General features: G+C 38.7%; 1 protein-coding gene across 1 annotated transcript in view; it reads left to right on the forward strand.

The window, feature by feature from the left end:
* rgs3a (regulator of G protein signaling 3a) overlaps positions 1 to 14,805 on the forward strand; it is a gene marked incomplete at its 5' end in the record, with an annotated part of 114,304 nt that overhangs the window by 17,452 nt on the left and 82,047 nt on the right. Inside the window, one exon of the mRNA XM_079235599.1 lies at positions 10,080 to 10,147. Coding sequence (XP_079091725.1) covers positions 10,080 to 10,147 — 68 coding nt within the window. The remainder of the gene's footprint in view (positions 1 to 10,079; positions 10,148 to 14,805) is intronic.

The following is a 14,805-nucleotide window of genomic DNA, read 5'->3' on the forward strand; positions in this document are numbered from 1 at the left end:
GTCCCTCTTTATTTTGTGTATCTCTTTCACAATGATTACCCATGTGTGTTTGTGAATATCCTTGAACCTTTTACCAGTCGTTTACATTTCACGCTCTCCTTCTTAAAATATGTTTTCTCAGACGTCACAGTTTTTTAGTAACCTGGCAATTTTGTCACTTATCTGGTGGTCCTCAGTCAACCTCTTATGCAACTTTATGCTGTGGCAGAATGCAAAAAGAAACACTTTTACCATCACTAGCTACCAACCTTCGCAGTCCTTGATTCTCTCTCTCTCTCTTTCTCTCTCTCTCTCTCTCTCGCTCTCTCTCTCTCTCTCTCTCTCTCTCTCTCTCTCTCTCAGTAAAACCATACTAAGAGCTTGGCACGCTCACCATGTTCTTGTAATGCTTTGGATTCAAAGCTAATTCATCATTTTTGCTGCTGGTCATCAAGCCCTAACTCTTTCTAACTACTCTCAAGCTCTGGTGCCATACCAGCAATCTTTAAATGAATACAAAATGATGGTCTATTGTTTTAAATGTAGCATCCTTCGTGAGTTTAAGGTTGAGTTTTAATTTAATTAATAGATATTATTTTGGTATCTTATTTGTAACTGAACATTTTAAAAGTTATTTTTCCACCAAAAGTACAATAACATGTGTATTTATTTGCTGACAGTAAAGGTTGAATAACGTATTTTGTATACAATGTTTTTTTGTTTTTACTTGTGCTCTTTTGGTGCTTTGGATGAGCTCCCCAGTAGGAGCGTTAGTTGTTTATGTATTTGTTGGTCGGTTTGTTTGTGTATTTTGTTTTTGTCCAGCACAAAGCGGAATTGTGGTATGCACTGATTTGACCATCAGCCCTGGCTAAAAAAGGTGCAGCCTGCACTCTTTCAGCAGGCAACACAGTAGGAGGGTAAGATGGCTAAATCTAATTAAATTAATTATATAAGGCTCCCCAATACCATGTTGTAGAAGCATATTATGTGAACATGTTTTTTACCTTAATGCATGAAGAAAGATAATTAGATTATTAGCTGTTAATCAGTTTCCTCCTAAGAAAACATTACCCAAGGTGGTAAGTTTAATCAAGTAAATGGTAAAGAATAATAATTAATAATTAATGAATTTATTCACCGGTCTGCTAGATTAATCCATGGTAATGTGCACAGACTCTTAGGTGCACTGTTTGGCTTCAGACATTCAGTATTTAGAAAGACATCAATCGGAAGAATTGTAATGTGCAAACAGGCCAGATTGAAATGCATCGACAGATCAATTTAATGTATTTTTGACATGACAGGTAAAATTAAAAGATTTTTACTTTTAATACTTACATCACAAATGCACAGCATAAAGAGAGAAATACACTCTATAAATATCAGGTTGTTACGAGTCACACCAGACAGACTTTCCTATTGCGTTTTTCAGACTCTTCCATAACAAAACCGGCTGAGCTCTGACAGCTAATTACAATGTAGTTATACAACAAAAAGGCTGCCATCTTAACTTTGCTTACCATGAGTTGAGAGGCATGAGTGGCAGCCAAACAACATATCTGAGATGAGGAGTGACAGGGCAATTAGTGTTGATTGTCAGAACACATTTTTGTATTATGTAGTGGTAGAAGCCTATCCTAAACTACAGTTAGAATGTACACACACAAGTACTGTTCTGCCATTAGTACTACTAACAATACAGAATATATGGATGGTGGTATACACAGACTAGGTGTCTAGAATGAAAATGTATAGCTTGTGTAGATTACTAAAATAGTGATGGAGAATAAATTGACTGAATGCTGACTCACTGACTATCTTGTGGATAGCAAATCTGTTTTGTTGACATGTTAAAAAATGGTGCCTGGTTTAAGACCACACAGTCCACATTTGATTAATATATTCATTTATTTTTTGTTGTTGTACTTGCAACTGCACATTTGATCTAGAACAGGTTATTTTGCTCATCCTTCCTGGCTCTTCTCTTGTAACGGCAGAAATCCAATTGTTTGTGTTACTGTGAGTTTTTTTACCCCAATTGCATCGAATAGTTTAAGCAGCAGAATAAATCTGGTGGTTGTGTATTTGATTCATCACATATCAGTGAAGATACAAAAAACACACACCTTTTCTCTTTATTAATTGGGTTTGATCCTGGTTGAAAGGGTTATTGTTTGGAGCTTACCGGTAGGTATGTTATTTCCCATCTGTGCATGCTTGTGCACAAGCACATAGACTGTATTTTTTATTTTTATGTGAAAAAAAGCAAGAGTGTTTGAAGAACTCTATTAGCTCTGTGTTTTTGGCTTGCGTAATGTGTCAGTGGAGACAACTGACCCACAGTGACATGTACGTGTGGGAGTTTTTGACCATGGCTAATGCATCTCCCTCAAACAAGCTTACGATGTGGGTCAGATGGTCTGCATGTGCGTGAAAGCAAAAATAGCACAGCACCCATTGGGCTCGTGCTTAAAAAGTGTGTCATCTGCTGCATTGTACGCACACTTGTTTCCCTTTTCACAATAGATGGATATAGTCCAGACGTACTGTACACACACTCATAAACACTGCTAGGCTCTTCCAGATGGCATGCCTTTAAATCAGCAGATTAAAATAAACACGATGTGATTAATTTACATGGAAGGAGTTGGAAATGGACATGGAGATGTGGAGGCTGATTTTATTTATCTGACTTGAACAATATACTAAGCTTGAACAAACTTATTTCTTGTTAAAATACCTTTCTCTCTTAAAGCTAGTGCTGGTCATCTTGAGAAAGTACAAAAGAGCACGCTAGATTTTGAAAATGATCACCCAGCCCAGTGTTGCCAACTCTTTTCCAATGAAAGTAGCAGCGCAAGCACCAAAAGTTGGTACATCTAGCAAAAAGTCGCCAAGACAGCCTGTCCCTTTAGGCCTCCCTCTAATGCCACTCCCAGAATATTTTCATTATAAATGCAACAAACATGGAGATTGTTAGTGCTCACAGCTGTTGATCGCAGCTGGAAGACTATTGAAAAGCAATGAGTGTACAGCAGGCATCCTGTCAAGTCATTACATTCGGCTGAATAAAATGATTGGACAGGCGTATTACAGTCCTGCGACAGCCACAGAGAACTTTGACAGAGCATTTGATTCATTGACGGCTTTCAGGATGTAATGAGAATTTCATCAAAAATATAAAAAATGTTTTTTAAGAAGATTACCAACCCTGCTTTAAAAAAATAATTAAAAAAATAAAATAACAATGGCTAAAGACCTTTTGACATGTCACAGCAGGAAATGCATATGTGTAAATAATGTAGCTGCTTTGGTTATTTCGGGTTAGAAAGGCTCATGATGAGCGTAATCTTTCCAACCCTAATTGACACAACATAGCTGATAGGAGGGTCAGACAGATGTCAGTCAAGCTGTGTGTGACCACGCCTACACAATCCTCAGATGAGGTTTAATCAGACCGAGACTTGTGTGGGTGGACCATCAGTGTTTAAATCATTTAAGTCAGTCAGTAACTAGGTTATACTTTGCTCAAACAAGACAACTGAGACCAGAACCGGCACAAGGAGCCTCCTGCAGTAAAAGGTCAGACTCAACTTATCAGAATTTTTGTAAACTATAATCAGTCTCACATGAGCTGCATATTCAAAGAGAAAATATGTTAACAGCATATCATTCTATACCGCCACTGTATGTGCCCTGAGCACACACAGTGGCGGTTTCTGTCATTGTGGCTGATTTGACCTCATCATCACGCCCAGCTGACCATAGTCGAAACCAAAGAAGTCCCTCTTTAGTTGACAGAAACTGATATATTATTGAGTTGTTGTGAATGCTCAATAAATGCAGGAAATGTTTCAGTGATCATAGATGATGACCTGAAAAAGAATGTAGACCGGGACATGTTTACCACTAGATTGGTGAATGGGGGTGTGGGACTAGCCAGTCTCAGACAAGCAAGAAGAGAACCACTTCTACAACCCAAACTTTGCATCACACACTAAATCTCTGCACAGCATAGTCTTTAATCTGCAGTGGGTGGACACTTTCAACATGTTAGGGGGACAGAGGCAATGCGCCGAGACGGCTTAAAGTCGTCATGGACACAAAGTAAATTGGAATAGATTTCCTGATGGGCAGACACATACTGAGCCTGCAGAAGGTAGGCGGAACAAAGTGGACACGACTGGAGGGTGTGTGTGTGTGTGGCTGCCAATAAGGGGCACACTCTGGAAAACGACCATGTTCCCATTCTGCCACTTCAAGAGTGTCTTTTCTGCCGATGTATTCTCATCGTGTGCCACAGCACATGACGGCGGTTCTGTGTGACCGATCCTTCTCACGCCAAGAACATTAATACTGTGAGATATGTTCTACCTTATTTTCTCATACTTAAGGGAATTTTACTATCGTCATGTTGTCAATATTGTGTAAAGGTTGATACAAAATAAATAGGTAATATAATTCATAAATTGCCTTGAAGAAATACACTAATCTATATTTTGAAGTACCATGGCTCATTTCTTTCCATGTAAAGATTGGTTTATTTTCTTTACAGTTGTATTGTGCTTCCAGCATTGAAAGTAAAGAGTGGCATAGTATTGCAACGATTTCTGCTTATAAACAATCCTGATCCTGATGAACTGGTGGTGTTTGAAGTTGCTGTTTTGATGAATTTGTAGGTACAATTTAGGCTGGATATGAAATTCTATCACAGAGTATTTATATGCTTGTTCTCTTCCAATCCTTTTTACAATCTATCAGGGACAATCATGCAACACTTTGAGTCAACAGACAGCAGACATAATCCTTTCTAGCTGTTCTGCCTCGCTCGAGACAAACAGGAAATGAAATGTGTCAATCACGACTGTCCGGCTATCCAGAATTGTCTTGTTCAATGTGGCATGAAGGCGGGCAGAGCCACGGCATAAACATCTCTCATACTTCCTCTATATTCAGATTTAGGCTGGTGGGATGCAGATAAACAATGCATACAAAAAATGCATTCCTCTCAAGATCAAACCTTATTTGGTGAAAATGCACACTACATTACCTGTGCATCCACAGCTGGATGTTTGTATTACAATATGCATGAATGTCCTAGTTCTGTGCTCTCATTATCATGACATAAAAGGGATTGAATTTTATTGATGCTTAATATATTCAGTTTTTGTTGAGACTGTCAGAGCTTTGTTGATTTATTTTACTGTATTTGAGGCGGTGTTTAGATAGTAAATTGTTCCTGTTATTTTTTCATGCCACCAATGATAATGCTGATAAAGTTGGTATTTAGCTGAAGTAATGATCACAATGTTCTCCATCTTAGTTTAGCGTGTTAGCATGCTAACATTTACTAATTAGCACTAAATACAAAGTAAAGCTGAGACTGATGGTGATTGTATCCAAGTACCCAGTCTCAAACCAAAGTCTTGCACAAAATCTTGAATAGATGATGAAAATATATGATAATTCATCCTCTGGAGACCATACTGTACATGTCTGTACTGTGTTTCAAAGCAAACCATCTAGTTATTGTTGAGATATTTCAGTAAAGAATTTAAAAGTCAACCTCATTGAGGATCATCAAAGTCAGCAGGATACGTTCTCTGGGGACCACTAGTGGCTATATACTCATAGTATGGCTAAAATCCTTCAAAACCTGTCATGTACACATCTGCCATACCATCTGATTTCACTAACACATGCTGTTGGTCAATGCAGTTGTTCCTCCTCAGTCTTAAGAAAAAAACAGCATAGTCGTGTTCATAACATCCAATAGCTGTTTTCTGTCAAGATGATTCTGACAAAGAACGATATAACTCTGTTAGCTGCCAGATGAAATCACTTGCATGCACAACCCCCTCTCTCAATAAGCATTTCACGAGCTAGTGACTCAGCATTCACAGTGAAAAGAACATCAGCCTCAATGTTGCTCAGTCAGTCCACTGGTTAAGGGCATGACTTTTGTCTCAGAGAGGGCAGGGTGGTAAAAAAAGATTTAATAAAATCTATCAAAATGCCTTGGTGATAATTTAATTAAAACTAATGAGTGGTTTGCCTTGTTGATTTCATTGGATTATTCAGAAGGCCTACAGGGATCATCTTCATCAGTATTCCCATAAAGTAAATGCATTTATGATGAGGAGTATTTGATTAAATTTGATCGACACATAATTGTCCTGTTTGACTACAGACTAACTTCTTTTCTGAATGTGAGGCAGTGTTAAACAACTGCATCTGGAAAATAAATGTACAAATGTCACTTTGCAACCTAGTTGAACTAAACAAAATAGAATTAACAAAATGCAAAGGTGGCAAGAGGATGACAGAACAAACTATAACTGTAACACCGAGTACAATAATGGACAACCTGATCAAAGAAGTGAGGTGGATTCAATATTTTAGGCTGCAGCACCCATTTTCACGTCATTTTTTTCTTCAGGATCAATTTGTCAACAAAAAAAAAACACCGTTTCTGCCATTTATGTCATTTACAGAAGTGTGTCAATGGTTTGAGAACCTTAACCAAGTGCCAGTGCCTTAACATAACAATACATAGGTTTCATAATGTTTTAGTTACAATGAGAGGATACTACATTGTAAGATAGTACATTCTGGCAGTAAAAGGTTGGAAATAAATGTAATTTCTCAGACAAGGTTGTGCATTATCCATTTACAGCCTGCCAATCCTACTGATTGTCAGTAGGTAGTAAGACGCCAAGACAGACATAAATATGACAACAAAGGCAGTGAAGCGGGTTAGGTTAAAATGCATAATTCAAAAATAATAAAAAAGCTACTTTCCATTAAGGAGTAAATGCACTCAGTATATTTGTACTGGTCTCGATGGTGAGGCACACAATGTAAATGCACCTTTTTTTCTTTTTTACTTGACTTAACTTGACTTGACTTGTATCCTGAGCGACATGTTGGGAATTTAGCCAGAAACAGTCAATGTGAATTTTTAGATAGTAATCAAATATGATTTTGAACAATATACAGGCTTACATGTTAACATTATTACTCTGGCATAATTACTGAGTTGATGTTTTCCAGGCCAGTCTAAACCAGTCCATAACTGCTCAGAAAAGATACAAACATAGTCATGGTAGGAGTATTTTCAACTCACACAGCATATCTCAAATGTCATTTTGATTTAGTTTAGGTATTTATTCAGATGTATCAGCAGAATATTGAATCACATGTGAATTTATGTATCTTTATTTTAATCTAAAGTAAGATCTCTTATTACTTTCTTGTTGCATGTTTTTCTTATAACATCTTGCTCAAATTCTACAATATTTCAGTGAGCTTTATATTTCATGGTTAAAATGACTAAATAAACTTGAACTTGATATACTGTAGATCATTTTTGTTGATAAAAGGTTGAAAGTAATTATTTACATTTAGTATAGATTTGGCTATACTTGTACTTTTTTGCATTAGTTTCCTAATATAATTTGTTAGGTTATTAAAACACTGAATTGATGATGCCTGAGGTGATCTTAAGAGGCCCAAACGGTAAAATGGAGGCAATCTCCTCCCATCTTGGCTTTTCCACCCTCTCCATTAAGTGTATATTTGTTTGTGGGCGACAGGAGGTGAAAAGAAGGACTGGGTGTCAAGTGAGCGAGTGCTGCAATGAGGGACTCGGCCAGAGTCAAGGGCTTTTTTATGTTCTGGCAGATCTGAGACTGGCTGACTCAACTGCAGAAGATTGTCAAGTATTTGTATTTCTATCCTTTACTCGTCCCTTTTGTACGTCTTCATTTTCTGCCCCCGTCTAGTTTCATTGTCTGTCTTTTTTTTTATCTTCTCACTTTCTTACTCATTCCTTTATTTCTCATTCCCTGAATCTCTCTTGTGTATACTTTTCCCACTGTCCACTATTTCCATCTCTTATTGTCCCCCTTTCTCTCCCCCATCTTTATGTCAGTCATGCTGGATGTTTCTCGTTGCCAGCTGCTCCGTGTCTCTCCCCTCTTATGCCCAGAGTTACTGATGTCTTCCCCACACAAAAGAGTCCCATCCTGGGCTTGATGCCAGCCAGGTTAGATCCTCTATTCTGCTTGACCCCTGGAGGTTTCAGATCCACACATGCCAAAATCCCTTTTTTTTATTATAAAGCCTTTGGCTTACCATGGCAACTACAACTATGGGATTGGTGCCTTTACTCAGGGGTTAAACTACGGTGGAGGGTTACAGAGAAAAGTAGCAACTGTGTCTAAAATGTTAGATGCTCGATTTTCTTTTCTTCAGTAGACTAGATGCATTTTTACGCCTCAAAAATCCTCTTCTCAAAAATGTTTTTTACTTATTGTTGGATGTTTGACCTTATATACTCACTTTATCTGTGCAGAATGATGTCAATTTAGATTAGTGATGTCCCGATATACTGGTATTGGTGATAACCGTGATATTAAAAACATTCAATATTGTTTTCATGCTCATAATACATATATGATTATATTGTCTGAATTAATCAGTGTATCTAAAATATCGCCTTTGTACGGTTATGGTTGCAGTCTCTCAGAGTTTGGGAAAGTTTGTTTGTGTTCACCTTTCAGCTTTTAATTTTTTTATTTAAAATCTGTTTTTTTCTACCAAAAATTTAGCAAATTACTTATTTTAAAAATGACTCTGACAGCAATAAGGTTTCGTTTGGTTCCAACACAAAAAAACACGACTTTGATAGGGTGAAAAAATAAACAACAAATTTGACTTTTATCATAGATAAAAGAAACAAGGGAAATGAACACCAGTCTCCCGTGGCATAGCCCTACATTTTGTTGACGCACCCAACCACCCCGACCTCCTTATACTGACTTGTTGGCTCGATAACAACGTAACCCAACTTCCTCCTCGGCTCCCAATGGACGAGTCGTAATTACGACGGCTGCTAGGACTTCGTCACTTCGTCCCTTGGATGAAAACATACTGTGTGTTGGCTTTGGGCATTAGCAGGATGACTGACGCTGATATTATTACTGTCAAGCTTTGTGCGGGCCTTCAAAGTTGTGTTATAACTTCTATTCAAAGGAATACAATAATTTTCCAGACATCTTGAAGCTTCCATTTCAGTCAGCAATACAGGCATAATAGATGGTGTTTTTAATAATATTTTCACACTGTAATGCTGTGTTAAGATAACTACTTAAGTAGACATTTCAAAAATATGTGTGTGTATATATTGTGATTATTGCTTTTTGTGAGGTTAACAGAAGGGTACTTATCCACTTACTCTCTTTGACTCATGCTGGGGCGTTTTTGACTTGGTTGGCAGGGTTTGGAAAATAACATTTCACAGTCTGGGTTCGGACAATCTCTCTCCTATTGTGATGAAGGTATGTGGGATGGACAAGTATAGAAAAGAGAGGGATAAGAGGAAGGACAGGAACCCCAAGCAGAAAGAGGTAGTGGTTGGAGGGGGAACAGTGGGGTTTCTGTTTGAGAAGTCTGAGAGACAGAGAAGAAAATGAGAAGGAAAGATTTATATATTAAGTGAACTATGTCAACAGAAGGAAATGTAGAAAGCAAGAGAGAGAAAGAGAAAGAGAGAGAGAGAGAGAGAGAGAGAGAGAGAGAGAGAGAAAGAGAGGGAGATGTGCATTGTGGCCCAAAGCTGAATGCTGCCTTTATGAGCAATAGTTAAAAGGACACTGAGGCGTGAGTCCCTGTAACCATAGCAACTTCCCAGGAGCCCTGTGTGACGGACGGATAATAGAGTAAGAGAGGAGTTCCTTTTCTCTTCTTCACCCCTCCCTCCTTCCCTCCCTCTCACTTGTTCTCACTTCCACTACTCTCTTGGGCAGTTTTGTTGGATCCTCGCATCTTATGGGATTTTCCTCGACTCGGCTGGACGTTTGTTTTTTGCCTTTTATGTGCGCTCGGAAGTTTGAATTCCAGCCCAGCGAAAGGCTGCTACGGACAAATGTTGCCCTAATTGCTTGTTGTTATCTTTCCGAGTCACTTTTATGGACTCTCAGAACTATTTGAGGACTTTATTTTTGTGCATCCAGAAGGCTGTTTTGCGTTGGCACAGAGAGAAATGTGCTCCAAAGGCACTGTCTCAGCCCGTGATTCCTTTGTCTACATTTCAGAGGCTGTGCTGTCAAACCATGGTGCTGCCCCCGAGACCAATCGCCCCGAGAATATGCAATGCTTAACAGTAAGTATGAATCTAAGCTTCTTTTACCTTCTGTGTGAGCATGTAAAGCTTGAAATGCTCATATAATTGTCTCTCTCTGCTCCAGAAATAGTATGAGAGTTTAAGGGAGTATGTGGATGTGTGTACATACAGTAAATATCTTTTTAATGTTCAGTCTCTGTACATTCTTTTTTTGGGGGGTTTATGGAGTATGTCTTTATTCAGGTGCATAACTTATTTATTGCTTTGATTGTTGGGTAGTTTGCGTGTTGCCATCTGTGTTTTTATTAATTGCGTTTGCATGTGCGTGCACAACGAATGGATAGGCCTGTGTTTGATAGATACTAAGTACTTGACCCGTGATATTTCACCATGTCCAACAAACTCATCATGCATAAACATGCCTTCAGTAAGATATTTACTGCATGCATTTCATGTTGCACATTCCCAGCAACCATAGCAACTAATTGAATCATGTGTTTGAGCTTTGAGCAGTGAATGGAGCAAGATGCCATCTCTTGAAAGACAATAGTTGTCAAAGAGCTCACTTGCATGTGAGTCACATGTGGAGCAGAATGATGAGTTTGTCATGAGAGAGGGGAAAAGTCAAGTTAATTTTCATAATTTACGCATTGTTGACTGTGTGGTAGCCATGAATTTATAAAAAATTAACGAGGAAGACCACTTAAACTATTGCAGACACAGGAGCATGACTGATGATTCCTTTATCCATTTCAGTGATTATTTAAGTCAGTATTTGGTTATTAACAGCAGAAATAATGACAACAATGGGAATATAAACTCAATCAAAATCCGTAGTGGTCAACTGTATTAAAGTACAGTTTGGGATACATTATAGATGCACAAATTGTAATAATAAATTATATATTTTATATTTTTCCTGTTGTTCTCTTATTTGGCTCATCAACACATGGTTTTGCAAGAAGCTTCTTTGCACTAGCCGGTGTTGAGCTTCTCTGAGACGGTTCAAGCCTTATCTAGCCAGTTTTTTCGGGAGCATAAATCCAGTCAAAACTATTTCATTTAACAGCCAGGCTGCATCCTACAATTCATGCACCAAGGCCTGTTAAACGCGGTTAGCATAGCAAAGAGCAATTGCTAACATAGTTTTGCCGGCGAGATAGCTATTTATCAAAACTGCTGTTTGCAGTTGGGTAAAGGGCGCAAGATATATTTTGGCTGCTGGATTACGATTAGCATTTCCTTTTGATTACTGTATGCAGACCTAAATAAATTATGGTTTAAATACATACCATGGGGTTTGCCTAAATGCAAAGTGTCACCGCCACAATGTTGTTGATGTCATATAGAGAAACAAACATATATATATATTCACATATTGCTGCTGGGGAGGAGTGCCTCTGTCTTTCTTCCCTGAGATATTTGACCCTTCTTCCAGAGTCACATCAGAGATAGGATTGCCTTGTTGGCTGTGAATGTGGCATCTTTTTGCATGCTTCTGTTCACACTACAGCTGTGGGGGTGGGGGTGATTATTCCTCCATGGTTTATTAATCCAACTGGATCCTGAATTGGCAAATGTTCAGAGTAACTTTCATTGAAAATGGACTCCGGCTCCTTCTCCCACAAGATGCCAACATGGATAATACTTTAGCAAATTCACTTTTACAGGCTATGATGCATGCGTGACAATGGCTGTATTTAGATAAGAGCAAACCCTTGTTGATCATGAGGCATATAAAAACTTCCCTTCATGGGTGTTTCTGTGATGCATCGCTCCAGGTACTTGTTATAGATCAGTGGTTCTCAACCTTTTTTCACTGATATCCCCTGTGAAATATTTTTTTCAGCCGAGTACCCCCTAACCAGCGCAAAGCATTTTTGGTTGAAACATTTTTTTTTAATGGATGCTCATTTTAAATATATATTTTTTAACTCTCACGTACCCCATTTGAGAACCACGGTTATAGATGATACTTAAGTAGAGGGGCTGCAGTGTATTGAGCAGTTTGGGAAAATAAGACTGTACACAAACAATTGAAAGCAAGGTTATTAAATAGCTTTCACTCCAGCACACGCGTGGCTTATTTTCCTACAGCATAGCGTCAGAAGACAGCACAGCGTTTCAGCATAAGCAGTATTCTAATAAAACATAGTGACAGACCATAAGCACAGAGCGAGTGGAAACCACAACCACACAAGGCACGTCCGTCTGCCACAAGAGAAATGCCCCCGTCTGCTCCAAATGCGCTCGTGACGAACAAGAAAGAAATTAGAAATCATGCCCGGGAGAGTGTGAGACTTTTTTCTATATGAAACTAAGACCAGACATTTCCTTATCACTTTAACCAAGTGCTTTATAGAGAATAGATAATTTTGGTAGTTTTAGTTAAATCTTATATTTGGTGGTGCAGTAAAGAGGGAAAGTAATTGGCAATTTTAGTTCGCTTTTAACCACTAAATTGGACAAATCGGATGGCTGGTAAAACACTATAATTTCTTGTGATGCTTTTTTATAATATAAATGAAAAAGGATCAATATGACGACGACTTCTGGAGTGACTTGGCTTGGATTTGATTTGACTTGGACACACACACACACGCACACACACACACACACACACACACACACACACACACACACACACACACACACACACACACACACACACACACACACACACACACACACATTTAGTAGACGTATAGATTGCTGCACTTTTTTTTTAAACATTGCATTTGGGTGGAACACTTCTATCCCCATTACTTTTAATAGATACATGGTACGGCATTGACAAATCAAATAAAACAACCTTTTATTCACACAGAACAGTTATGGATTACTTATCCCACAAAGTAGTGCCATTGCATTCGAGTCTGTGCCTTTTTAAATTGCTTTGTGTCCCTGATAAACTAGTTTATCCCAATCAAAGGTTTATTCTGGTGAATTTGAACATTTCTATAAGAACAACAATCCTGCATCCAGTACTTCAAGAGTTTGCGCAGCCTTTGAAGACATGTGGAAGGTGAAGAGGGCAGTAATGATGTGGCGCAGCATTGAGATGGAAAAGTTTTACATCCGTATTTGTGAATGCTCCTTTCCTTTCTCCTTCCTCTCCCCTCCCACCCCTCTCGTTCTTGTTCTCTCTCTTCCTCTTTATCTCCGGGTGAATCAGAGTAACAGATGATTGTGTGGTTTGTGTGGGTCAGTCTCAGGGGAGAGTTGAAGGGTGGGGGGGGACTAAATTAAGGGGAGAATGGAAAACCTTTTAGACTTTCTCTTCTTTTCTGTCCTTGTTTTCTGTTGCCTTGGCCTTGCTCCCTACCAGACCGCGATGTATTTCCTCCTTCACTGTTTTGGCCTCCTCCTCCTCCTCTCTGTTCCCTCTCTTTCCCCCCTCTCTCACCCCATGACCATCACCCTCACTACACAAAGAGCTCTGTGGTATCATTAACCGCCCACTCTTTACCTATTGAAATATATTTCAGTGTTTGATGATGGCCTTACACGTGAATCATTTCAATGATTTTACAGAGTTTATTGAAGGTTTTGGACACTTCAGTTGTTGGTGAAGATAATACTTGATATCCACAAAGGAATGTCCCTCAGAAAACCACAAGGCTATTTCAAGAAACAGTTTCCTATCCACTGTCTGTACTTTTACAACCTTCCCCAGTGTAATTGTCATTATGTATTTAGATAATTACTACATGTTTGGGAGAAATTATGCTTACAAGAAAGTCCCACCATTCAAGTTCTGTTATGTAGCTTCTTCTGACTCACTGTAAACTTCACGTCTTTTAAAAAAATGACCAAATATCCCGTGTTTCTGTGGTTTGCTTTTAAAGTAATGTAGGCAGGAACTGTTGGCATTTGGGATCAAGACCAGTCAAAGGAGGAATTTTGTGAAATGACATACTGCTGCTTTCAATCAGTGTGATATTTCGAGAAACGTTCACATTTTCTTACCAACAGTCAACTGCAATGCCTTTTTGATTGGATTTCCTTATTTCGAGAGCTTATATCGAGTTTCCTAACACATAAGAAAATATTATGTGTTATCTTGACTTATATATTTTGGCAGGATACATTACAATACTGAAGTAAAAGTCAACACCGATGCTGTATGTTGGCGTGTGTGTGAGAAAATGACTTGCTTTATAGCATTGATCTCCTGAATCAAAAATGTAAGACTTGACATGAAGCACAACAAGAATCTATCTCCCTAGTTGCCATATAAACATTTATCAATTATGTTAACAGGCAAAAAAAAAACTGCTCATGTCACAGGGAACAGAGACTTCATGAATATTAACAATAGTTGCACCCCAGACAATGTAACCCTGCATCACTTTGCTTGTCAGATAGCATTAGCTCCAAAATCGTCTCTGTGGAAATGGGTCTGACACTTCTGTCTGACGGGAAAGATGGGAAGGAAAGGTGAGGTGAGATGAAAAGAGGACGTGGAGGTTAGATTTTCTGGCCCGGCGTCTCAGAATAAATATAGAATGGTTAGTTTTAATGCCAGAATGTATTCCTTTGTGAGTATTTTCGACCCTGACTGCTCCTACCTCTCATGTGTTCTCTGCTAGATGCAGAGCGTCGGGCTTATCGAGGCCCAGCTGCTCTGAGACGGCACAGCCCAAACCACAGACAGTAGATGGGCTGCAAATAGCTGTAGTTGTACACTGTTTACC

This window comes from Taurulus bubalis, assembly GCF_910589615.1.
Source record: "Taurulus bubalis genome assembly, chromosome: 19".
Lineage (NCBI taxonomy): Eukaryota > Metazoa > Chordata > Actinopteri > Perciformes > Cottidae > Taurulus > Taurulus bubalis.